We start from the raw sequence: 27,295 nt of genomic DNA, 5'->3' as shown, positions 1-27,295 counted from the left end.
TTTCATGTGATCTCTTTTTGTTAGCCACATTAGCTTAGCCTGGTGTAAACTGGTTTCTGCTGGAGCTTCCCTCTGGTTAAAGGTTTAAACAACACGTGTCTTTGAGTTGAAGAGTTAAAGTTAAACTCCAGGTGTGTCCAGCTGTGTTTTAGTGAAGCTAGCTCTGTTAGCAGCGCAGGCTAAGCTAACGTTAGCTTGATACACTGTTAGCCACAGTTAACGCAGAGTGTTCGATTGAAAATGGCGTCAGCGAGGAAACAGGTGAGGAGGAAACAAGTGGAGGAGAAATGTGACAAAGTGTTCGACTTCACTGAGGAAAAGAAGAAGGAGATGAGTGGATCAGAAGATGAAGTGATAGAAGGTGAGTGAAGATGGAGATACAACTTTTTAATGAAGTAACACCACATTAATCCACAGTTTCATTTTCTAAGATCAAACTCCCACAGTGGACAAAGTACCAAAGAAACGAGCTGCACCTGATGTGGAGGAGGCTTCATGTGCTGTCGGGTACTTATGTACACACTCTACTACTACTACTTCATCAAATACTGTGACATATACACACTCTACTACTACTACTTCATCAAACACTGTGACATATACACACTCTACTACTACTTCATCAAATATTGTGACATATACACACTCTTCAACTACTACTTCATCAAATACTGTGACATATACACACTCTACTACTACTACTACTTCATCAAATACTGTGACATATACACACTCTACTAACTACTACTACTTCATCAAATACTATGACATATACACACTCTACTTCATTTAGATACTGTGAAATATACACACTCTACTTCATTTAGATTCTGTGAAATATACACACTTCTTCATTTAGATACTGTGAAATATACACACTACTACTACTACTTCATTTAGATACTGTGAAATATACACACTCTACTACTAGATACTGTGACATACACACTCTACTTCATTTTGATACTGTGAAATATACACACTCTACTACTAATAATAATAATACATTTAAATACTGTGACATACACACTACTTAATTTAGATACTGTGAAATATACACACTCTACTACTAGATACTGTGACATACACACTCTACTTCATTTTGATACTGTTAAAAATATACACACTCTACTACTACTAATAATAATACATTTAAATACTGTGACATACACACTACTTAATTTAGATACTGTGAAATATAAACACTCTACTACCATTACTATATTTAGATACTGTGAAATATACTCACATATTTTACTCTACGATTACTCTACTATTACTACTACTTTCACAGTGGCGTAGTACTTTACAGAATAACTTTGTTTCCACAGAAACGAGGTCCAGTCGATGCTGGAGAAGTTCGGAGGTTTGCAGATTTTTCTTTTCTCTGTCATCAGCACATCTCTTGTATTGAGAAGTGAAAACATGCAGCTCTGTTCTGCAACAAGTGAAAGTCTAATGCAGTGAAGTTTGATCTGCCTCCAGCTGACATCAGCAAGGTGATGCAGGCCAAGAAGAAACGTCTGGAGTGTCTGACAAAGAGCTACATGAAGGGAAGTCAACACAAACTGGAGCTGCTGTGGGGCAACTATCACGGCCAGAGGTTGGACTTTCTGCTGCCTGATGAAACTAGTCCTCTCTGTCGGACATCCTCCACACATTTGTGCTTTCGTTGTTATTTCATCACATTTCATCCCTTTGGAAAATGTCAACGGCTCTTAACGTCATGGATTGTGTGTCTGCAGGCAGAAGATGAGCCAGCAGTACTCGCAGCAGGTGTCCACAGCGCTGCAGCAGTGGGAGACTGAAGCCCAGCGAGCTGAGGAGCAGGAGGAGAAGCTCAACGTCAGTTCCACTTTCTTGGTTGATTGGTTAAACGAGGTCACAGGTTTGATGCTCTGTGACCACCAGTTCTATTTTGTATTTATTTTTATACCACTTCACAAAGCGCTTCCCGTATAAATATATATAGATTAAGTACACACATCCCAAATACACGTATACATTCAGTGGGGTCCCAACGTCCAACGGCTTGTTGTCACAAAACTCTGTGTTCGTATGCGAATCAACTGGAAGTGAATTTATTCATTTAGTAACCTGCAAAACTGCTCCCTGTAAGTTCTTGTAAAATGAAGTGACGCAAGGATTACACTGATGATGAGGGTCTGTGTGTTACTATATTCATGATGTGCACAGTAAGAAATCATGAATCATGCTTTAACACATCAGAGAGTTGTTGTAGTGGAATAATAATCAATTAACAGCAAGTGGTTTTTTGAATACAACATTTAATGCCACGACTAAAGTATTGAACTGTTATCTGAACATTCTGTAAGTGCAGAGCATGTTGGTGATGAACTCTCCTCTCTGCAGAATCTGTTCCGACAGCAGCAGAAGATCCTGCAGCAGGCCCGAGTCGTGCAGAACCAGAAGCTGAAGACGGTCAGAGAGCTGTACGAGCAGTTTGTGAAGGTGAAGCTGTTTGAACTGACGTGGATGTTGAATGTTTTCATGTTGGTTGTTGTTCTCCTCTGCCCCCTGTTAACGTCCTGACACCCACAGAACGTCTCCAGAAGAGAATCCTGCATTTAGTCTGGTAGCATCTGTGCTGTGGTAATAAAAAAAACAAGACAAATGATTCATTTTAAATTGACTAATGCCTTTATCTGCTGATTATCCAGATCCGGGCCGTGTTCACTGATTTATTTACCACATTATTAGTAGTTATTGTTAAATACTGTAGAGAAGTGCTGATAAAAACTTAAAGTAAAAGTAAATGTGAGGTATGAGAACTACTGGTAGGGGGCGTCCCCACTGGTTTTCACATGGTTGAAGTGAAGTCGTCTGTTTCCTCCAGAACATGGAGGACATGGAGAAGAGCCATGACAGCTTCCTGCAGGGAGCCCAACAGGAGCTGAGGAAGGAGATGGCCACCCTGCAGAAGAAGATCCTCATGGACACAGTGAGTTAGAGTTGATTGACAGACGGCAGTTTGATGTGCATTAAAGTCGCAACATCGCCATCCACATGTAAATATTTCAAATTTAAACTAACATCTTATAATATAAAGCTAAAAATAATAACAATAATGAAGCTGTTGAATGTTAACTTCCAATATGAAAAAAGAATCAGAGTCAAGTTGTTTTCAGACGAGCTCTAGGTAAGATCTCCAGAGTTTCTCCAGAGTTAGTGTTTCACACCTGAACAACACAGCAGCAGGTTCTCTGCACAGACTCGTTCACAACAGCATCAAATCCTCCTCATTCTTCAGGTGAGAGGTGGAGCAGCCGGGTGCAGCAGACAGAGACAGAGACAGGAAGTGACGTATTAACTCTGCTGCGTAGATCACGTGATCATGTTTACATCACCTGACACCGTCGTCAGCTCTTATCACCAAAGACTCTTCACATCTTCGTCTGTGTCTTCTACGTGTGTGTCACCACTTATTCACCAAAGATATTCGTTTTCTTTTAGTTCCTTCATGTTTTTGTCTGTCACGTGTTAGAGGCTCATCACCCCCCCACTCACTCACAGTGAATCAGTGGAGGATCCACTTCTCCTGGATTAATACTTTATACAGGAGTTCAGGAGGAGAAAGTCCGCAGAGATCCGGAGGCTCACACTCAGACACTTGCGTTCACACATGCACCTCCTCTGGAGAAAGCGCGGAGAATCTCTGGAGTTCAGTGTGTGTCTGAATCAGCTTTAAACTGTCATATTGGTTTAATATTGATCTTTTTATTATTTACAAAAAAGACTAAACTCACAGAAAATAATAATAATCAGCCAAAAAGTAACTAAATTTGAATATTTCAGCTTTTTCACTATTAAGAAATAAAGCTACAGCACAACATATCTTAAACACAACAAAATATTAAACATACAACTGTAGTAACAGTTAAACACTGACCAACTAAAATGGGTGAAAACCCATGAATTATATCAGATGTTTGTCACGTCACACCTTTATTTATAATAATAATTGTGCATCTTCAACTTGTCCTGATTTGTGTCAATGTGTTTCCACAGCAACAGCAGGAGATGGCCACCGTCCGCAAGTCGCTGCAGTCCATGTTGTTCTAACCCACTGTTACCATAGCGACAGAGCTTATTCCTTCGTTCTGCAGAGTTGTCATGGTTACAGGCATCCTATAAACGTAATTTGGTTCCTGTTCATATCGGGACGTTGTCCTCCGTTTTGTTTCAGTAATACTTTGTGATTTCAGTGAAAGAGTAAAAATGAATAAACACGGTTGTTTCTGTGAAATCCAGTTCATTCACCAGACTTTGTGTACAGGTTCATTCACAGTCTGTAATCTACATATATTATAATATATAATCTACATCCTGCATCAGGACGTTAGTTTGATGATTTTGATATCTAAATGAGTTCCAGTGCGGTTAAGAAGAGAGAGACTTCCTTCTATCTGACTCAAACTGATCAACACTGAACTGAAGCTCTTTACTTTGACACAGAGGTTTTACACTGGATGAGTTAAAGGGCTCGTCATCATTTTCATTCAAACACTTCTGTGTTGGGGCTTAAGATGAGTAACACACTGCTATTGATCCACTGCTGTGTTACTGCTGCATCTTTAAAACTTGTACTAATAATATAACAGAAGATGCTTTGATCTTGTAGTGCTGTGTTTACATCAGTTTCATTTCTTGAGGCTTCAGTACCTTCAGTGAGGTGTGGCTGAATGATTCTGGCATTGTTGAGCTTTTGTATAACATCTTCTGCTCCTAATCTTTATGTTCAACAAACCTTCACAGAAACAAACAAACTGCAGCAGAGTGGATGTAATGAGTTATTTAATGTTATGATATCATGTTTAGTGACACGTAATCCAACACAACAGAACAATGAATACACATCAGACACATGGGCCGACCGCCTTGTGTCTCGGTCCGCCTCGTCCTCGTCCTGAAGCTGCTCTACCTCAGCCGGCCGCCCAGCTTACCCTTGCCACGACCTTTGGCACTGAAACGGAACAGCAGAGAAAACCACTCAGCAGTGAAACCAAGTAGCTGGTCAATAGGTTGTGTTTTGGCTCAAAATAGTTTTGTTAAAAACAGACACAAATGGCATTAAATATATTACATACATACATAGTGCTTTTACATTATGATGGTACAAGATTTTCATAATCCGCCTCAGTTTGCCCCAGTTATGGTCAAGTAGAAAATAAAAAAATACTTAAAGTTGTTTTATAGCACGTTTCCAGTCTGAGCCACAGCTGCTATATTTACAGTATTTGTCTTGAGATTAAAAATCAATTTCTCTTCTTCATAGGCATGAATATTTTTCACAGATAAGTCAATAAGTTTCTCTGGGGCAGTTTTTTTAATTGAATTATCATTTAGGTTAATCATGTGTTCCAGTCTGATCAACAAAACTGCTTAAATGAGCCAGATTACACAATATATATTCACTACAGTATGCAATGAATAAACTCAGGTTTGTGGCTGAGAGTCTGCGAAATAAAGGACGGTAATCTGTAACCAATTTCATGACTGAAACCAAACAAAATGTGTAAAGGTTTAAATTGGCCTTAATGTAGAAATATGTATATATTGATGTTTATTTAAATATGTATTCTCCACAAACAGAAGAAGAGATTGATTTAGTACAAGAAAGAAATCAAAACAGACACAAGTCCAGTATCTATAGTCTGAATGTGAATCCACTGTATTGAGGGGTTTCTGTTCTTACCTCTGGTGATCCTTGACTCGAGCAAGAAGCTGGTTAATCTGGAAGGACACAAACCGTGTTAAGCAACAACGAAACACACTTACGATACCTGACATGTCCGGTAGAGGCTGCTAACATTACTCTGGAAACTAGAATAAACCCAACACATGCTGTAACTTGGAAGACCAGCTTTAATTTAAAGTTCTGACTTTTCCCTGAGAGAAACTACATCACAAATAAGACAGAGGAGCAATCATTCCAGAAAATAAACTTTCTGTCAATGATTGTCTCTAACTAAGGATAAGACTGCCTCACACTGAGGTATTTCCTTCAATAATCCCTGAACACATTAAAAATGGACGGACTCTTTCAGGTTCTGTGTTTGAGTTCTATCATAATACCTTGTTTTGACTTTAGTGACATCATTATTGTATTATAAAAGAAATGACTCACATCATATTTCTGTCTTTTGAGTTTCTCACTGAGGTCAAACTTCTCAGCTTCCAGACCCATCAGCCACTGCCACAGCTCCGTGGCCTTCTCCCTGATGATGAAATGTAAAATGTATTCAATCAAATTTTGGGTTCATCTGACATTTAGCATGAACCAGCTCTATGCAGAGGTCTGTCTTACTTGAGTTTATCTTCGTTCAGATGATCAATGTTGAAAGCCTTCCTGCGTTCAGCCAGGATCTTCTTCTTCTTCTCCCTCTCGGTTTGCTTCTTGCCTCCTTTTCTGCTGTCAGTCTGTATTTAGTCAAACACACAAGTCAATCTGAATGCAACAATAATATGTATCCTGTTTTTCAATCATCTTTTTCCGACTCAGGATTGATGAGTTAAAAAAAGTGGAAACAGTATGAAAACTGGTGCACGTCAGGGGCGGAGCTTGGGGGCTATTTTTTACAATGAGTGAAATAAAATAATATTAATGGGGTAACCCGGGATATTTTCTGTAGTTTACCCAGTTTCAGATGGTCCATACATGCATCGCCTTAAAGCTTCCCAACGGCCATTAAACGCATCACCTGCAAGCAATTGACAGGTGCTGCTCATGGGTAACACACTATACTATTATACCATAGAGGTAAAGGAAGTATTCAGATATTTTAATGAACAACTATTTTACCAGCTATTGCAACAGTCTAGAATTATCTTCCCTGTGATTGTTATATTAGAACACAATGTATTATAGTTATGACTGTATTATTACCTACACCAAGGAGGTAATGTTTTCATTCTGTCAGTAAGTCTGCCAGTTAGTTATTTAGTTAGTTAATTACTAAAAAATCTACTCTTATCAAATAATCAGGCACATTTATTGGACTGATATTTATGAGTGTGTGCAATGTGGTGCAGCTTGATTGAATTTAAGGGGATTGTGAAGATTTGAGCATCATTTACATGTTTTAGTTGAAAAAAAAGAAGATCTTTTTCATATCTGTTGGGTAATTTAACTTTTTCAAAATAAATAAAGTTGTTATTAATATCTGGAGGAGTAAAAAGTACCATGTTTGCCTCTCAAACGTAGTATAGAGTAGCATAAGATGGGAACACTCAAGTTCGTAGACTTGTACTTATTCATACCTATGTTCTATTTACATGTGTGTAGCCTTTGTCCAGTAGTAATTAATTGAGCCAAGCCACGGCACCAGGACTTGAGTTGGATTATTATGTTTCACATTTGAATAGTAGAGGCCATGAAAAGCTGAATGACCTTTTGTCCAGCACTGTACTGCTGGGTCATGTTAGAGAGAGCCTTCTTCTTCTTGGCGTCATCACCCAGCTTCTTACGCTGATCCTCCATCTCCCTACGGTCCTTCTCCTCCTGTGAACCAGCACAGAGGAAACGTCATGTGTGGTTTGATCATCTGGAGTGGGAGGTTATGAATGAATGTGCACTGAGATCTTACCGCAAGTCTGGCCTGTCTCTCCTTCTCTCTCTCTGCCCTGACCCTCTGCTGCTCTGCTCTCTCTGCACGACGCTTCTCCTACAACACACACACACACACACACACACACACACACACACACACCGTCAGTGTCTACATAGTCACAGTGATTTTTGGACCAAACAGGTGACACACTCACGATTCTGTTCACGAGGGCGATGAGCTCCTCTTCCTCTTTCTTCCTCTGGACGAAGTGAGCCTCGATCAGAGACTGCAGCTCAGACAGATCCTTATCCTGACGCTTCCTGTGGATGTCCTGATATCAAACCCACATCAGACACTGTCACTGTGTGTGTGTGTGTCTGTGTGTGTTGTTTGTAAGATAACATTTCTGTCAAGAAGAAGAAGTTCAATAAGATCAACTCACATCAAAATCCACTTTATCCCCATCAGGGATCTTTGGGGCGGATATATTTGTCATAAACCTGCAGAGGTGAACAGGAGATTATTGTTTTATCTGCATTAAGGGATGTTTCTATTTTCTTAACACAAGCAGATCGAGGATTCTTACTTAGGCTTCGGCTTCGACTCATCTGGGACAAAGAAAAGAAAGTAGAAGCCATTATGAATAAACTGACGAGTGGAAGAAGTCATTAATAAACTTGCTTGAATAAATGAAAAGCTTTGAAAGACGTTATTCTCACCTGTTGCCTCCTCTTGTGCTGTTGATCAGAAGAATGAATAATTAGGGGAAAAAGTGTGGAAAGAATGTGCTATAAACACAAGCAGTTTGAATTGTCTTACCTTCCTCCTCCCTTCAGTGGGAGCAGAGCAGTAGTGTTGACAAAAGAGGAAACAATTTAGATTATTTAATATGATGCATTTACCCAATAAATTCCTCAGAAAATGAACATAAATGTACAAATACTGCGTGTGAATGTAAACAATTATATTACATACTCCTCCCTTCAGTAGTAACAGAACAGTAGTGTTGACAAAAGAAAAAAGAAATAGTTGATCAGTAAATTACGCTTTTGTCATGATGTGTTAACTAAATAAATGGTATAAATGAAAGGATGAATACTGCGTGTGGGTGTGGAAATGAGTTTACGTACTGCACTTCCTCCTCCAGGACTTCTTCTGTGTCAGACATCTTGTTATGGATGAGCTCAGCAAGATGGATCCGGCCTGTTAGTTATTTTTAGATGGCCAAACATTTGTGATCATTAAACAACGCAGAGCACGTCATGACAGAGAGTTCTCACAGTTTACAGCGAGTGTCAGTACTGAGCTAAACGGCTGCACTCACTGTGGCAGTAGAAGAAGAAGTTATATTGTGTTTTACAGCAGCAACAGCAGCAACAGGTGCAAGTTCATGATCACCATGAATCCTTCACTTTACAAGTATTGCATTCAACAACTATAGCAGCTAAATAAGAAAATGACAAACTGTATGAGGTATTTGAATGTTTTGCAGGTGCTATAAGCTCTTTTTTAAAATTGTAAATAGGTAATTTAAGTGAATTTAGGTAACATCAAAAGTTGAATATTCTCTATGAAATAGTTGTAATTCAGTCACATTTGGTTCAAACAAATGCTTTGTAGCAAGAAAAGACTGAACCATGAAAGTGAAGACATTTTCTTTTACGTGCTGAATGTGTTTTTTTCAAGTATCTGAACACAGGTAATTTATAAAACATTACAAACTTACATTATATTAACTCTTTTATTCTGTCAACTCCAACTTAAGGAGCAGGACATATTTTATACAAATGCATCACAAGATCTAATGACTTCAAAGTATGAGAGCGTCCTTACCTGTGACCCCGACGTAAGGAGCTCAGAGACGAGCGACAAACTTCAGCTCCTTGAGTTTCACCAGCAGGTTGAGCATCAAGGATACATAGTCCCACCCTTCACACTCATGTGATTGTAGCACCCTATGGCCACCCAGTCTATTGTTAGACAGCTGGACACACACGGACACACACGGACACACACACACACACACACACACACACACACACACTCACACACTGCAGGTACATTCATGACCTGGTAAAGTGTCATATATTCTATCTTTGGTAAAAAAAAAAAAACGTGGAGCAACATTTTCCCCCTGATATGAAAAAACAAGGCAACAGAACTGTAACAAAGACTTTTTTCCTTTTTTTTTTCTTTATTGCTGAAGCAAGCACAAACAATAACTTCAAACATTCAAACCAACAATACTGCATGAGACTCACAATACATTTTGGCAGATTTCAACTCGTGTGCACTGATGGAAACACCAGGCTACAATTTAAAGTTCATTTCAGGAAATATTCAAACTTGAAAGCATAATGCAGTTGCCATGCAAAGACAGTGGCATGTAATCTGATTATGGATAAGCATGGGGTCTGACTGATCACTGATTAGTTGTTACAGTGGTTTTCTCTCTTGCACGTGATTTACTTGACTTTCTCTTGTGCTTATACGACACAATAATGTGATTGTTAAACTGCCACAAGTCAAAAATACAAATAACCAGGAATTGTTGACAGAATGATTGTCATGCTTTTAACTGTTATACTCTGGCTGTCGCTCTGGGAAGAATGAGTCACTGATATCTTGTTCTGCTCTGAGGATCCTGTGTGAGGAAACCAATACCTTTATTAATAGTCTATTTACCAATGCTTTATATATCAGTTATAGGTCATTAAAAGAACAGGTTTTAGGTTTCCAGGTTTTAAAATAACCTGTTGACTGGTTTTATTGTTTCTATTTATAAATATCTTAGTTATAAATGTTGGTAATCCATTAATAACTCAATTGGTTATAAGACATATGGACTTCTTAATCAATAAAACATTAATCCACCCACTCATCATCTTATTTGAGCTCTTTAACATAAAAGAATGTTACCGCTGAGGATTGTGGGAATTTGATTTTTTTGCAGGTATTTGCTTATAAACCAAAGTTTTGGACAATTAACCTTTAAGGTAACTTTATTTACCTTATTGACCTTATTGACCTTTACATTGACACTAGATGGAAAGTTAGAGGATCACGAGTGTTGTTACGAATCAGTTTGAGAAGAATCTCTGTAACAAACATGATGGACATCCAGCTGTGATTGTCAATAGATCTCACTCATAACTAAATGATGGCACCAGAGGAAAACACAAGGGATCGCCAAGGTCTGCAGGCTTCATCCTCTGGGAACTATGAACCTCGTCTGTACACAATCTCACAACAAACCATCCAGTAGATGTTGAGATTCACTCAGGACTGACTGTCAAACCACCTTATAACTGATCTATAATGCATTCGTATGCTATTTACTAAGTCTTCAGTTGGAACAAATAAATCTTTGATAAGAGATTCCTGATTAGAAAGTGGCACCAAAACTGGGTCACTAGTATAAAACAGCACAGTTATGACTTATAACTGATCGATAAAGCAACAGTAAAAGATGTATTAGCCACTATGAAATGCATTACTCTATTCATAAACCTTCTTCATTAACCTTGTTAAAGCCCTATGAGACAAATTGTTATTTGTGATGATGGGCTATACAAATAAAATTGTATTGATTGATTGAAGAGTCCCTCATTAGAAAGTGGCTAACTACTGAAACAAATTAAATATGTACAGGCTTTCTATGGAGTTAAAACTGTGACTATCATCCCAAAAAAGCAGTGAGTGTGTAGGAAACTATAACACAAATGCTTCTAATTGGGTGGGTCAGTGTGGATCAGTGTCCTGACGGCGATCTGAATTTCGTTAAAGCTGGAATTTAAAGTTTTTGAATTGGGGAAAAATGAGGACGAAATCTATCCCATGAGCTATCAATCATTTAAGCTGTGGTTTAATATGACATCTTCGAATTTCTTTATGAAAAAGATCAAAAGATCAAAAGATCAAAACCAATCAAATCAATACAAATCAATACATTTTTTGTATAATATGAGCTGACTCATATACTGGAACCCTTTAACGTCACTCATCCCGGTCCCTCGTCTTTCTCTCACTCGGAACTTAAAATACAGGCGTGTTGAAGGGGAATGGAAGCACATACAGGAGCAGAGTAGCCTTGTGTTTGGTCGGGTTTGATTGATATGATGGGGTCACTGGTTAGGGTCTTACACCTGCTAATAGAAAGAAGAAGAAGACACATTAAAGATCCATTAGTTAAAGCATTCATCCATGTTGCATTTAAAAAAGTATGATTTACCAACATTTCTAAGGTGTTTAATGAGATTTGTCTCAGAGCTTTCGCACCCCTACTTCTCTATGTGCATGTAATGTGTGTGCATGTGTGTGTGTGTCTGTGTGCCAGACACAGTCCCCCTGGTGTTGACACGTACCGTGCAGCCAAAGCCAGGACACTTTTCTGTGTGATTGAAAGCTGTAACTTTGTCATTTGCCCTTTACTTCATTGCTCAGTCTATTTCTGATGAAGAAGAGGGGACGATAGCTATTTAGGGTTGAAGCTGACACTTGACAAACGCTTTTCCACCTCTATTGTTCACATTCTGGTTCAAGCGGGCTTGGTGTCAGAGGAAATGGGACTTTTGATCACGGAGACTGACACACATTTTTTGTCATGAGTACATGATTGATATGAATGTGAAGTTCTCTCCCAGGCTGTAGGGCTACGTGGAGGGTCTTTATCATTAACAATGACTGAATAAGCCTTATGATTATTGCGATTTGTTTATTAAATAGTTGGTAATCCTCCCTAGCAGTTGGCTTTAATGTGAAAATCAAGCAGCTGCACTGCTTGACAGCTCGCCGTTAGTGGGCAGCCCAGGTGGCACCGGGTGAACAGTGCAACGCAAAGACATGACAGCCATCCCAGGAGTCTGGAGGTTCTTTATACTGGGAAACAAGGTCAGGGTGAGGGGCTTTTTATATATAGACCACAGTGCCACAGAGCCAAGCTCCTGCCCAAAAATCTCCTGTAGCAGATTTGATTTACAGTGAGCAGCTACTCTGGCACATGAAGGAAGGTTGGTGGGCTGTAGTGGTTATGAGTCCATAGGGGGATATAAATCAGTCATGGCATGCACACCCCCCCCCAGAGAAGTACAGCGACCGCTCAACTAAACTCTGCTTCCCCGAGGATTGATCTGAACAAATCCTGGTTTAACATGTAGTATGTAACATGTGGTGGAGAAAGTATTCATGTTCTTTAATTACCTCCATTTGTTTTTAAGCAAGATTATACAAAAACTACAGGATGGATTACCACTAAACTTGGTGGAAGGATGGGACATGGATCAGGGAGGAACCCATACAATTTTGGTGCTGAATTTCTTTTCATTTTCTTTAACAAAAACTGATTTCTCAGAGAATATTAAATCAGACTTGTTTAGGGGCCGATATTTATGACTGTGTGACATTTAGGGCAGATCCAAATAAAGATCTGGATCTATAGAATTTAAATGTGGTTTCATGAGGGGACTGTTAGTGGAAGTATGCACACTCAGAGTGACGTAGTTAAGTAAGGTAAAAACTTCAAAAAGTAAGAGACCTACTCCAAAGACATTACTCAAGTAACTGTCTGTCTTAAAACAATGACAGAGATGCTGATAAATGAATAATGAAATAGTTTTTGCTTGTTGAATCATTTCGCCGTATTCATTCTCTTTGAGTTCATGCTCAAATTAAATTTTTGTTGGAATTTAGCCATAAAATGATTGTTGAATGGGGATTGTAGATTTGACCCCCTTCATTTACGCCTTTTTCGGTTTTATATCATATTATACATGTACCTTTACTTTGACAAGTAAGTTAGAATCAAACATTATTTACAATCAATTTACAAACTTACCATTTGTGACAAACTTGCCCTTTCCTACAACTGCCACCTGGAGAAGATATGAGAAGAAAATATGAGAAGAAGAATCTGTAAAATTTTAAACTGTATAATGTTGTCAAATTAAAACAGTTGATGGTGTAGAAACAATTTCTCAAAAATATTCTGGGATACATTTCAAGCTTAGGTGTGTTAACTTCTGCTTCCTGAGAGTGAATAAGGATCGATATGAATGAAACAATACGAAAATCATGGTGATGAAAGCAAATAGATATGGGAGGGTGAATGTTGGGGACTGGTTTAATAGATAGACAATCTACAATATACAATATACCATATGTCAGAGTTTACTAAAACACTCCCGTCTGAAAGAAAATCACATCACACACAACCACATGTGCTCAACGATATTATCCTCCTCACTGCAATGCAGCTTGTATCTTGGCACAAAAAAGCTGTGCACAGTGCAGCCAAAATGTCCAGTCACAACATACCAATCACATTCATGTTTAAAAATAATCCATGTTCCACATAAACAACACAATCAAAGCCAAGGAAAAACTATTAATGTCCTCAAGACCACTCAGGGAACAAAGTAATCCAAATAATAAAGTGTATATTACAGTACAGTGTAAGTGAGAAATACAGAAATCTACTCTTTCATCACGTCAAAATCAATATTGACAGTTCAGTTCAGGCAGCTCAGCCAGAGACTTGAAAACCCAAATTTTACTTTTAATAGGAGATAATTAATGTTTACAGATGTGTGAGGTTCAGTTGTACGAAAATTGTTTGGGTGTATCACATCCACAAGAGACGTCTGTGCTTCTCATTGCAAACCATGGTTACGTTTGAATATAAGGAGCAAAGGTGGACGGAGAATGTGGAGTTACAAAGGGAGTTCAGTCTCTCACAGAAACATCATACAGATTTTGACTGAATCACTTTTTGAATTGCCTGAACTGAGAAAAACAACGACAACCAATCGTATTTGTGTTGGGTGAAGATGTAAAATCAGTGTAATCATCACAAATCCGTCACACCATGCCTGTTGGAACATGCACTGAGTGTTACCTCTTTCACCATTGATTATTTAGACTGAATGAAACAAACAAACAGGATCATGTCACTATAGAATCCCTTAAAACTCGAACATGAAGGTGTTAAACACAGGAGGTGTGTGTGTGTTACCTTGGCAGGTGCAGAGCTTTTCTTGGTTTCCCACATGCCGCGCTTGTTACCAACGTCACCTGGTTTCACTTCCTGTCACAAACAACAACAACCATGCACCTTTTAGTCTCACACAGGGGAGGAAGAAGTAACTGCATTCTTTACCAGAGGGGAAGTACAACTATGTAAACATACTCCATTATAAGTAATACTGGAAGTATCAAAAGTAAAACTAGTCTTCTTGAGAAAATACTGTTATTGTCAGACAGATTTCCTCAAGGACAATCTCATCTTATCTTATCTCATCCCATCTCATCTCAATTTATCTTATCTCATCTCAACTTGTCATATCTTATCTTATCTCATCTTACTTCATCTCATCTCAATTTATCTTATCTCATCTCAATTTATCATATCTTATCTTAACTCATTTTACTTAATCTCATCTTAATTTATCTCATCTCATCTAATCTGACCTCATCTGATGAATAAATATTCATTGTGTGTCTGATTATTGGTTATAGTTGAAGTGATATGTATGCAAAGGGGTACCTTTATCAGTTTGAAGAGAGGAGCAGGGAAAGTTTGAGTGAGGAAAACTATAAGAAACAGGTGCATCAGCAAAGTGGAGAGAAAGGCAGATAAGAAATAAACAAGTAAACACACAGAGAAGAGAACACAGACCATTTAAAGAATTGATCATGCACCAGACTGCTATCCAGTTTCATCCCATCAGGGGGAAGTGTTGCCGCAAAAGTAGAGGCAAGGTTACAACCAACTGCTCCTTTGGCCAAGACGTTTGACACTAAAGATATCTCGCTCGTAAATGTCCACGTTAGAACAATGTCACACTTCATTCTGCAACCGTTCTGCTTATGGACACAGAGTAATGTCTCCAAACGACCTGCTGGGATTAGCAGCTGGTGTCCTACTTTGAGTCAAGGACACAGCGCCCGCCAAGTAAAAATGACCTCCTCTATTTAATGGCACAATACCATCAGTAAATAAACTAAACTAATAATTCCATGACATGTTGGTTATATTGTCTGTGTTGTGAGACAAGTGAATAATGTCTCTGACAAATGTGAAGGGACATGACCTTCTACCTTAGCCTGAAGGAGACTTGGAGAATGGAGTCGCAGTGAGATAAAAATACAGCATATAGTTTTTTTGGCAGAATCACAAAGATTGAGCAAACTTTTTGTAAGTGCTGTTTGTTCCATGGGCGGTAAAATAATCTGAAATACCTGCAGAGGTCAATTTGATTAACGTATAGAAAGGCATAGGAAAACCTGTGCATGTAGATATGCTGCTGTCTGAATCACTGCTTTGTGGTTGAACAGTTGTCTGCAACAATGAGAACAATATTCTTTGTATATTCTAAGTTTTCTTTCCACGTGTTTATGTTTAAAAACTGCAATCATCTAGCTTTAGCTTTTTTTTTTGGAGGGTTGCTTTATTTGCAGATGCTGTTACGTAAACTGTCCATGTGGTGTCACCACACTCCTACACCAACGCTGTTCGCTCCTGCAGCTCAGACATAAAGGCCACAGCCAACAAAAGGCTGGCATGTTGACGTGCAAATGAGAACATTAGCGTGTACTGAATATCAAGGGATTACTGTGTTCAAGTAACACTGGTGTCTAATTTACAATAGCCTGTGTGCAATGAAGACAAGGGTTTATCGGGCCTTACTGCCAGCTTTGCTGCTGCGGGTGGTGCAGCTGCTGCTGCTGCTGCTGCAGGTGCAGATGCAGGTGCCGACTTCTCTGGCTCTGCAGGCTTTGCCATCCAGCTGTTGACACGTCCAGCCACACCTCCTCTGATAACAGCCAAGTCCTGAGGGGAAAAAAGATCTCATGTACTCAGTCTCATGGTCCATCAGTGAACCTGTCCGTCCGTGATTTCTCAATCCTCCACCTTGTTGGCAGGGGCTGGACTTTCAGAGGAGCCACCGACGTTGCCTTTCTCCCACATGCTCTTGATGCTGCGTGTGCCTCCTGTAGGAATATCTGCCAGAGGAGACTTGGGGGATTTGCCTTCTTTGTTACCCTGTGGAGACAGAAGATGATTTCTATCTTTGAAAGGACAAAAAACAGCTGGACACTGAGCGAGGATCAATGGTGGAAACTACATTCACTCAATACTGTTCCAAAGGTGCTTGTTCTGACCTTGACTATTTCCATTTTATTTCTGTTTCCATTTTCTGCCAAATTAGTTTGACAGCCAAGGTTATTAGTTACTTTGCAGATTAAAAACAAGATGCATTGTTACTTAATCAGTGGTTCCAATCCTTTCTAATTTACCAATCCAAGCTGTGTATCGTTGAGGTTCATTGCCATATTTTACACGAGTTACACCAAAGACACATTTCCCCACTAGACTTTTCAGATAATTCCATTTTGTTAATTTATTTTCAAGTTTTATTCAATTTCATTTTATTTTCATTTGTGATTGGGCAAAAGATGTGAAATTATCTAATATTTGAAGAAAGTCCAAAAACAAATATTTTTTCTTTTTTTTAACAATACTTACTTTTTTACTTTCCTATTCTCTCACTTGTCATTCCTAGTTTTGATAATTGAAGTACATTTTGCGGATAATACTTCTTTGCTTTTACTTAAGAATTTTAATACAGGCTTTATCACTAATTAAGTTTTTTTACATTGTAGTATTGGCACCTTTACTTGAGTTCAGGCTCTGAGGACAGTGATTAATGTTGTCTCATCTCACCTGGAGTGCAGAAGTGTACTGGTCCAGTCTGTTGCCTATCTTGGACACAAGTGGAGTGTGTGACACTCTTGCTGCAGTGCTGCAAAGATGAACAACACAATTTACTTCAATAAGACACACCAACCCCTGGTTTATTCATTTACTGAAAAATAACCATTCATTTCTCACTTTTTCTGGGCTGATTTGCTCAAGAATTCTGCCTTCTCTCCAATCTGCACACAACAAAACATCAAGTTTTAAGTTATAAATAAGTCAGAGTCACTGACATGCGCACATAAGTTTAGACTCGGTCGAGCTGCCCTTTTTTTCCCCGCTTGTCTCAAACACGTTCTCACTGAGAGGCAGATCAGTCTGTCTCTGGGAAGGTCTCTCTGTACTGCTACTGATCATTGTACTGGTCAGGGCCCGAGTGATTGAGTTTGGCTGTAACAGAGCCAGGACACACACACACACGCACACACACGCACACACACAGCTCAAACACACACACACCAAGCATGGTGTGGGATGAGGAATACTGTTAAAAATGAACCAGAACTTCTATGTACACACACAATTCTGAACATTCCTCCAAAAATACTCCAGCAAGAAAAGGCATCATAGATCGTCTACTGCCATATTTGAGTAGAGCTCAAATGGCAGACAGCATATTTTTATATTTTTGTCATCTATTAATATACGTCTAATAGCAATATTGAAAATAAATGAGCAAAACCAAAAATAAAGGGACGTAGCTGTGCTTTGGTTGCCATGTCTCTCAGCTGTAGAAAACAAATACAAACAGATCAGAGAGACAAACTTGTCGCAATGCTGAAAAGGAGTCGTTTCACCTAATGTGAGATGCAATTCTTTCCTGCTGTGAGTTCGATGAGAAGGTCAACACCTCTGTCATGTTAGTATGTTCATCTAATTATGGCAATTTCCAGTTCCTTGTTGTTATTCTAGGACTCTGCTACAATAGCTTGTCACTGTTCAGGAAAGTCCCTATTAACTCAAACTACCTGATTACAGTCTCTCTGTTGAGGCTCCGTCTGAAACAGGGAAGTTTAGCTCAGACCTTCATCAGAGGACTTCAAATCCTACTTTTCTCATTTCCAAAACTCCCAGAATCCTGCAGAAGGGCAGCACACCCAGCGCTCATAAACACTGCCTCATCCTCTTAACAGTGTGGAGGTTCTAAATACATATATAACCAAGGTTCATTTACATTCATAGATAAGTAAAAATAAGTGAGAAAATGTATAATATAGTTGTTGTTTTTTTTTTTACTGATGATGGAAACCCTGTAAAACATCTGTAATGTGTCTGAACCTCTGGTCCAAGACTCACCTTGGAGGAGCCTTTTGGACTGATAGCAAAGGAAGGTTTTGAGGTGTCCTCCTCTTTCTGTTTCTTCTTCTCTGCAGCCTCCGCCCTCCTCTTCTCTATCTCCTCCTTCATCCTCTTCCTTTCCTCCTGTTACCAAAGCCACAATTTACTGTCACACCTTCGGCACAACAATCAAATCAAACTAAAGTTAAGTGTTGTTTTACATCTCGGTTCCTTACAAAATTTCACAATGTGGAATATTAGTGTGGTATCATGAATTCCTGAGTCCATCCTGACCTGTTCTTTGGCCTTCTTGTCCTCCAGCTCCTGTTTCCTCTGCTTCTCCTCGTCCTCCAGGATCTTCTTCCTCTCCTCTCTCTTCTTCTTCAGCTCCTCCAGCTCGGCCTCTGAGCCCTGCTGCTTCTGCTTCATCTTCTCAAACTCCTCGCTCTCTGCGTCGTTTCGCCGGCGCTTCAGCTCCTGCAGCTTATGTTCAGCCTCCTTTCGTTCCACGTCGTCTGCCTTCATGGAGGGAGCATTGTCCCTGCACAGGCAGTTGTTTAATGACCAACACACACATATACAAACTCACATGACCGGTGACTTGAAAATGATTTGAGCTGTAAATGAACACTAAAAAAGTAATGGTTACATTGAGTCCATTTTCTCATAATCTATCAAATGTACAACTCTTATTATAAAGTTGTAGGAAATGAAATGAATGAGCAATAAAAAAAAATGACAAAGACAATCATACATGGAAGTGGTGTCAGTTAAAAACATTGTGTTATATTAGAATGAGGTGTCTGGGAAGATTTACCTTGATGTCTTCTCTGTTTTCTTGAGCTTGTTCTCAATGAAGGCTCCGTTCTGTTTGGCTGGTTCATTCTTACAAAAAGAAAGAAACAATTTAGACATATAAAAACCGCAACAACGTAAAGCTTCAATTTTAGCTGACAGGTGTATTGAATTAATCACTTTTGCTTTACCTTTTCCTTAAGACCAAATCTTTTTAGCTTTTCCTCCTTAACCCAGAAGAGAGAAGAACAAGATTAATACAATAATGGAACGAAGGCTCAGTTGAGACACATCTTGTCAAAAACCCATAAAAAAGTGAAAGAAAATGAATTCAAGGCAAATCTAAACTCAAGACATGTTATGCTGTAACATCCTGGACATCCAGGATTTGCTTTAGAATAAAATGTCCCTATTCTGTTAATTCAAAAATTGGGACAATAAAACAAAAGGTTGAGTTCAATACCTCCTCTTTCTTCTTTTTTTCCTCCATCTCTCTCTTTTTGTGTTTATCCTCCTCCTCTTTTTTCTTTTTGTCCTCTGCCTCCCTTTTCCGCTTTTCCTCCTCCTCCTTCTTTTTCTTTTCTTCCAGTTCCTTCTTTTTCTTGTTTTCCTCCTCTCCCTTTATCTTCTTCTGCTCCATTTCTTTCCTCCGCTTTTCTTCCTCTTCCTTCTTCTTCTTTTCCTCCATCTCCTTTTTGTGTTTTTCTTCCTCCTCCTTTTTCAGCCGCTCTTCTATTTCCTTTTGCCGCTTCTCCTCCATCTCCCTGTTCTGTGTGTCCTTCTCTTCTTTTTCCTCCATCTCTTTTTTCTGTTTTTCTTCTTCCTCCTCTCTCAGCCTCTCCTCCATTTGTTTCTGTTGTTCCTCCTCTTTCCTCTTCTTCCTCTCCTCCTCCTCCTTTTGCTGCATCTCTTCTTCCTCTCTCTTCAGCTTTTCCTCCATTTCCCTTTGTTGCCTCTCCTCCTCTTCTTTCCTCTCCCTTTCTTCTTGCTCATTGTCAACATCAGGAACAGCTTCCTCTTCTTTTCCTTGATCAACCTCTTCATTTGTTGCAGCGTCAATCTCCTCCTATGGGATAATTTAGATTTATTAATTTAATTTAATTAATTAATAGAAATAAAGTTATAGGAAGAAAAGAAAAGATCATACATAATTTCTTGTGGCTGATGATTCCTGCCAAGAGAAAAAAATCCTCCAAAATATATATTTTTTGTTTTAAGTACATTATTCTCTTAAGAAAAAAAGCTGGAAACTCATCCTTACCTTTTCTACTTCCTCTTCATCCTTTTTCTTCCAGGAATTCATACCCGCCTCTGCCACCTGGTCCTGCTCCTCCTCCTTCTCTTCCTCTTCACGCTGCTGACTGCTGCTAAAGGAGGACGCCTCTTCCAGTGGGTCGTCTGTGCCGTCACCGGTGCTGATGGTGGGGTCTAACTCCTTCTGTCTCTCCATCGCCTCCTTCATTCTCTGCTGCCTGCGCTCCTCCCTCTTGGCCAGGCGCTCCAGCAAAGCCTGGTCGTCATCTGCACCTCCAGCACTGGTGGTGTCAGTGGTGGTGGAGGAGGATTCGTTCTCTTCAACACTGTAGAAACGTGAGATTGATACGTTCATAAAGAACCAGAGTCTGAAATTCAGTAGTTTAATAAACCAACAAATCAAGAATCGTTCTGCTGTGGAAATCATTCAAAGAAGGACACAGCCACTGGAAGCAGTTCCAAATATTGATACTCAAAGTGATTATCAATACCTAAATGCAGGTAAAGTTTAGTGCCAACAAAACAGAAGTGTGAGGAAATTATAGCTAACATAGCTAATATTTGATATTAAACAATAATAAATAATATAATGTTTTGCTGTTCTTTAAGTTTTCCTTATTAATCACAGTATGTACAGGGTTATTCGTGGCCTACTATTTTCCTCAAACTTTTGTTACCCAGTAGTGAACCATGTTGGTCCCAAGTACTTGCAAAACTATTTGGAGTTTAATAAATTTATTGTTTTCTCTAAAATATCTAATTCTTACTCCCATTCTCTTATAGTAGTCTTATAAGTATCAGACTCACTCAATTAAATCACAGTGCTGTTGGAGCATTATATCTTCAAATAGTGCACAGATTTCGTAATGATTTCCATCCCTCTCAGCTCGCTCTTTCAAACTACTCATACCCACTTGGAAATCTGCTCCTGCTCAAAACTATTAGTCTGCTCTCCTCTGCTTCAGTTTGAGTCATTAACTTGACACTTAGGCAGATTCTGTGCGCTCACTCACTAAACTGCTCTCCCTGTTGGTCACCTCTAAACTAAAAAAAGACTCAAGTCTTCTTCTCTGCTTTGATTCAGAGGCTAAACTCAGAGGTCTATATTTTTTCATGCCTAAGTTCCTCTGTTTTGTCCCACAACAGTACACTTCATAGTTCTTGTCCCCTCATCCTCATTGTACCTGTTACTGTTGATAGCATCAGAAGTACCAGACTCCTCAGGATCCCTCATCTTCTTCCTGTCCTCCCTCGCACGTCTCCTTTGCTCCCGTGCTTCCTCCTCGTCATCATCGTTGGTGTTACCCACCCTGAACCATCACGCAAACAGAAACACATTAATGCGTTGGTCAAACGATGAAAGACATTCCTACATTTTTACTCCATAATGAGACACACACTGAGGAAAAAATGTGTTTTCCTAACAGTCATTATCCAGTTACTGAAATTGAATCATTAACAACATGATAATTATTCAGGAGGAAATGTTTTTCCCTGAAATAGATGCTTGATATTGTTATTTCCCAATAAAAAAATGTGTAAACCAAAGTGAACATGAAGACAGTGGGAATTAACTTTCTTCTCAGAGCACTTGACCCTGTGTTGACCTGCATGGAAAGAGTCCAATACCACTATTCTTATCCATGTGTATAAACCAGTTTCCATTCTTTTTTTTTAACAAGTTTGTCATTTTCAGCCTCATTCGATGCTGCCAGATGTTACGTGAGACAATTAATCAGATTTTGTGTTAACACAGCTCCCTCAGGAGCTTCAAAAACGTTTTACATAAATGTTACTGTTACATCTCCAGATGAGCAACCCAAAGGATGTGAAACAAAATAAATGGAGAGAAGATGATGAGGGCATATTGGCCAACACGAGTGGAATAAACAGCTAATATTCAATGTCCCCAAAGGAAAAGGGAAAAAATTTAGACATATCATCATGTTGTGTAACAGAAGTATCCGGCGGCCCTTGAAAGTTTCCTCTGTACCCTTTGAGGTATCTCGACCCCCAGGTTGCAAACCGCTGATATAAGCCATACGATCTCAAGAGACATAATCGAGACTGGAACCACAACGGAATGAGAACAGGCTATGAAATAATAAGAAACACACACTCTCTGTTTGTCTGAGATACAAATGTCACATTGAAGAAACAGAACAATTACCCCCTTGGAACTTATCATTGCAAAGAACATTGAATCAGAGCACAAGAGAAAGTGTGGAAAAAGAGAAAGATGAGGGAATAAGACATCTTTCTAGAAAGCTAACAATATAGGCTATTATGTGCCGATTATAGATGAGAGGCAATTGCCAAAAATGTTGCCCTCCTGTTTTCCCCTCCATCCTCTCACATCCCTCCATTGACTTTCATTCAACTGTGAGAACATTCACAGTGAGACTCTCGAGCGTGCCAGCCTGGGTCTTTCCAAGCATTACCAGGCTTTATGAGGCAGAGAGAGAGCTTCAAATGGCCCATTGATAGAACATGGGTATTACTTCCCTCTGCTCATCTTGAATCCACTGCACAATGATTTACAGATGTTGGGAGAGGAAGAGTTGGATGAGAACCACAAGAATCCTCTCTGTCTTTAGAACAGAAACAAAAAGCCAAATGAGGCAGAAATCCAACAAATCCCCGGGCAAAGGTTCCTCCGAATACAGTGGGTCGCCTCAAGTAATCACTGAGGAAGTAATTCAATTAGATATTACTCCACCTCAAGCTGGAGACCTGCTGTGAGGCTGCTGTAAGAGTTTTACTGGTACATTTCCAGATGAGCAACCCGAGGGATGTGAAACTATGATAAATAGGGGGAAATGTGATGAGGGCTTATTGGGCAACAGGAGAACAGAATGAAATGATAGAAAAGCAACTGAAAACTCTCCAACTGACAGGGTCTATCGCATTCTGAGAAGGCTGTGTTGTGCTAAAAAATGGAAGTCACAACATTCCAGCGTCTGCAGCACTTCCTTGGGCAGCAGAGAGGAGCGGAGGATCTGGAGGGTGGCGACAGGCTGCATGGCAGACTGGGTTGGTATGGCAGAGCTGTCTGAGGTAAACAATTTCCTTCTCTGACACTCCAATAGGACATCAATTGAATCCTGAACTGAAAGAAAATGATGCGTGAGATGTTGATATGGCCACATTTCACTATCATCTCTTGGTGGATCAAACCAATGGTATTTTAGATTTTGAACAAATCCCATTAAAAGAACAAAATACCCGACATGTTATAGGTTGTCTATCAATACTTTCTGACTTCCCCAAACTGTATGTAGCTATGTCTCAATTCAGGAGCTAGATCCTTTCGGAGGCTGCATTGGAAGACTGATATGAAATCACAGTGGCACACGTAGGCTGTCCCATTTCAAAGGCTCCTTCAAATGTGACCGACAAATGCTTTCTTTCGTCACCAAGAAACGAGGGCCCCCAAAGGGTGGATCCTTCCTGGCCCAACCTATCCCAGGATTCATTGCGCTTCAGTGAAGAACCGTTGTTTTAAAGAGGTAATGGCACCGGCAAGGGACGAGATGTCAAATGCTTGAGTGTCACGTTTCAACAGTTGAGAAAGCCAAGGGGCATTAAGACTTTCTCTACATGTCCAATTTCAGGGGTTTCACAGCAGAGTATTTGTTGGGTTCATTTTGTTTTTCAGCGGCTCTTAAACTGCTTGTATTTGTTTTTAAATATGTATTCACCAGTCAGACAATGAGTTACTGTTCATTTTTTCCCATCTCCTTACAATTTATATGTAGATTATCCAAGGATTAACATCAAATTCAACTTTACTCACATGAGTGCACATTTCACTCGTAAAGTCTACTTTATAACAGTGCTGTAATATTTATCTGAGAACAGAGAGTGAGGGAGAGGAGATGGCAGAGAGTGAGGGACAATTCCAAACAGCAGCCCAGTCGAGTGACTCTGCAACGAGTGAAGAAATCACTGAAGATCATTAACCTGTCATCATCTGAGCTCCATCCAAGTCTGGTCTGCTCCAATCTGCTGCTCCATGTGGAGTCACACAGGCACTCACAAAATCACTCACACACACTAAGCATAGTTTAAAAGCGCAAGTAAAACTATTGTAAACGTCTCTAAAAGTGGCTCCTCTTGATTAAACTACTCCACACAACCCTGATGACTTCTTCCGGCTATCTAATAACTGGTAGCAACAGCAGATATGGTTTATTGAAGTCACACCCTGCTGAAAACTTTGAGGGTTGGATTGAAGATGATGAAGTATTCCTTCTATAGTTGATTTTCAAAATCAGCTTTTTTTGGTCCGAATTTCACTCACTTTCCCAAAACCGTTTCTCTGTGTGACAAAGTGTCATGGTCCATGACGGTGCATTTATCTGCATGCATGTGTTTCTTTTGCATATGTTTACATGTTGTAAGAGCGCATACTTACTTTTCAGAATCAACACGCATCTGCTCTCTCCTCTGCCTTCTCAGCTCCATGCGGCGGTCAAAGTCATCGTCCATGATGCTCAAAAGATTCTCCTCACTTTCTCACTGAGAGACAAGAAGATGTTTCAAAATAGATAATTACTAATCAATCATAAATCCATCCATGCATCGTACATTTGGGATAATTAATAAGTAACAAAATCCCACTGTGACAGGGAAAACATGCTACTTTCAAGAAGACGCAGTAATCAAATTAGAGTAAAAAAGTGCAGGGAGCAACACCCAAGACAGCTTAATGGTGTAAAAAGTCACAAAATCTCCACAGTCTGTTGGTTCACAATACCTGAACAGTAGCTGAAAGTTAGTCCATGGACAGCAGTGTGTCCCCTCCTTCATACATCAACTTCTACAGTCTGGTTTATATCCCAGCCGCTCTGCAGCACAGAGAATTCCTGCTTGTTCTTTCAGTAGCGTTTAACTACCAGAAAAGGCAAAGCCTGCCTCTGTGCTCCCCTCTCGTTCTCTCACAGGCTCCCACCTCCTCCTCCTCCTCCTCCTCATCCTGACTTCTACTCTGTCTCCCTTTCTCCTCCCTGATCTCTGATTGCAGACTTGTTCAAATAATTTCTCTTAGTTTATCTTATCCTGCTTTCTTTGCTCTGTCTGACGTGCTGTAGATCTTGTTTAGTCCGTTTTTATTTATTTTTTTGAAACTCTACTTGCTCCCCTGATGCCCTCCTGTTTTCTCGAGGCCATCTTGTTGCTGATAAGCTGATGCAGAGATATTTCATATGAATTTCAGCAAACTTCAATAAACTAAAGCATTCAAGCATCCTGTCATGAATCAGTAGTACAACATTACCATGTATCATTTTATATTAGGTGTTATCTTCAGAGAGGGTTGAGATTTATTGTCAAGGAGTTAATGACTTTCTGAAGATGTTTTTTGTCAAGCTGACCTGCAGCATGTTAATGCTTTGAGCTCAGTTTGACCAACGCTGTTTCCTTTTTACTGTTACACTAATTCTAACAAACAGACTAATTCTATCAGTACATAGCTGTAACAGTTTAGAAAAAACTAATTTGATTATTATCATTAATCTTGATTTGAAAAATGTGTTTTGCTGCCGCTCTCTTCTCTTACATTTGTTCTTGTTCATAGTTCATAATCATGATATCACATCATAATCTTGTGCACCTCTAATCCCCAAAAAGAGTTGCACAAGATTTTAATAAACCTTGCTCTATATTTTTATAAATAATGTTTTCATCATTAATGATAAAATGGGCTCGATCACATTCTTACTAAAAGTTAGAAAAACCTCTAATGTTTGTCTAATAAATATGATGCTATAGAGCAGGCAACTTGTTAGCTCGTCTTATCTTATTTCAGTTTAGCTCATCTTGGTTTATATTAGCTTATCTTAGCTTATCGTAGTTTATCTTAGTTTAACCTATCTTAGCTTATTTCAATTTAGCTCCATGATGCTATCTTAGTTTATCTTAGCTTATTTAAGCTTAGCTCAACTGAGCTTATCTGAGGTTAGCTCAATGTAGCTTATCTTAGTTTATTTGAGCTAAGCTCATCGTAGCGTAGCCTAGCTGTATTGCTTAGCCTCGAAACAAAAACAGAAACAGCTCACACTACTCTCATTTGTTAAACTGATACAAAAACCATGTATGAATTTGTCATTTTAGTCTAAAACAAGTCTTTTTTTTTTATCAAGAATTGATTATTGAGCTTTGAGGTGCTGGAAGGAAGATGTTGTTACCTGTGAATAGAGCCAAGCTGTGTCCACTGTTTCCAGTCTTAACTAAGCTAACTTGGCAGCGGTGTCTTCTCATCTATCTCTCAGCTGCAGCTTTTCAAACTAATCATTTAATCATGGATGCAATTCTCGACTGCCTCTAATAAAATAATAATACATCTGTGTTTTGGCCTGCTCTTGTAGGGTTCAATTCCCAAAGTTGAGCCACTTATGTAATATAGTAAGACCATAAGATCATGTGCCAAGACTCCAACTGCATAACTCCCTGCGCCTGAAACCACTAAGATGCATTATCTCAAGTGCTCAAAGATATCGTGTTTGAAGAAGTCGAGTGCATAGACTTGCAAACAATATGCAGGTTCATTCACCTTCAGCCTTCAGAACATTTCCAGTCACCATGTGCTTACACCCAGCTTTATAAAAACATCTCATGGAACATTTGCACAATAATCAGCTGC

At 39.3% G+C, this 27,295-nt stretch overlaps 3 protein-coding genes across 4 annotated transcripts; 1 reads left to right on the top strand and 2 right to left on the bottom strand.

The window, feature by feature from the left end:
• The first annotated feature begins 12 nt into the window (after positions 1 to 12).
• sycp3 (synaptonemal complex protein 3) lies at positions 13 to 4,267 on the top strand. Its single transcript, XM_034588167.1, has 8 exons — positions 13 to 361; positions 432 to 507; positions 1,332 to 1,366; positions 1,486 to 1,603; positions 1,746 to 1,845; positions 2,374 to 2,472; positions 2,858 to 2,962; positions 4,030 to 4,267. Exons 1-8 carry the CDS (start codon positions 241 to 243, stop codon positions 4,081 to 4,083), a joined length of 708 nt encoding a protein of 235 aa, XP_034444058.1. The 5' UTR covers positions 13 to 240; the 3' UTR covers positions 4,084 to 4,267.
• Positions 4,268 to 4,792: 525 nt separating this feature from the next.
• tnnt2d (troponin T2d, cardiac) lies at positions 4,793 to 9,532 on the bottom strand. Of its 2 annotated transcripts, none has more exons than XM_034588165.1 (13): positions 9,405 to 9,532; positions 8,702 to 8,774; positions 8,391 to 8,401; positions 8,291 to 8,311; positions 8,158 to 8,179; positions 8,014 to 8,071; positions 7,786 to 7,902; positions 7,608 to 7,685; positions 7,412 to 7,522; positions 6,329 to 6,441; positions 6,149 to 6,239; positions 5,717 to 5,754; positions 4,793 to 4,984 (listed from the first exon to the last, which is right to left on the bottom strand). In XM_034588165.1, exons 2-13 carry the CDS (start codon positions 8,737 to 8,739, stop codon positions 4,939 to 4,941), a joined length of 744 nt encoding a protein of 247 aa, XP_034444056.1. In that variant the 5' UTR covers positions 8,740 to 8,774; positions 9,405 to 9,532; the 3' UTR covers positions 4,793 to 4,938. The 2 variants fall into 2 exon arrangements, with proteins under 2 accessions (XP_034444056.1, XP_034444057.1); XM_034588166.1 differs by having other exon boundaries at positions 8,291 to 8,308; positions 9,405 to 9,531.
• A 1,854-nt stretch (positions 9,533 to 11,386) lies between these two features.
• cald1b (caldesmon 1b) lies at positions 11,387 to 25,569 on the bottom strand. The gene is made up of 18 exons (XM_034588180.1): positions 25,412 to 25,569; positions 25,070 to 25,173; positions 21,837 to 21,962; positions 20,660 to 20,978; positions 20,321 to 20,464; positions 19,974 to 20,189; positions 19,862 to 19,912; positions 19,590 to 19,625; positions 19,421 to 19,488; positions 18,898 to 19,144; positions 18,622 to 18,747; positions 17,461 to 17,504; positions 17,293 to 17,371; positions 16,480 to 16,611; positions 16,255 to 16,398; positions 14,581 to 14,652; positions 13,405 to 13,441; positions 11,387 to 11,719 (listed from the first exon to the last, which is right to left on the bottom strand). The coding sequence occupies exons 2-18, from the start codon at positions 25,141 to 25,143 to the stop codon at positions 11,703 to 11,705; spliced, it is 1,932 nt and encodes a 643-aa protein (XP_034444071.1). The 5' UTR covers positions 25,144 to 25,173; positions 25,412 to 25,569; the 3' UTR covers positions 11,387 to 11,702.
• Positions 25,570 to 27,295: the final 1,726 nt, after the last annotated feature.

Source organism: Hippoglossus hippoglossus, chromosome 6 (assembly GCF_009819705.1).
Source record: "Hippoglossus hippoglossus isolate fHipHip1 chromosome 6, fHipHip1.pri, whole genome shotgun sequence".
NCBI lineage: Eukaryota > Metazoa > Chordata > Actinopteri > Pleuronectiformes > Pleuronectidae > Hippoglossus > Hippoglossus hippoglossus.
This window is presented reverse-complemented; position numbering and strand designations above follow the sequence as displayed.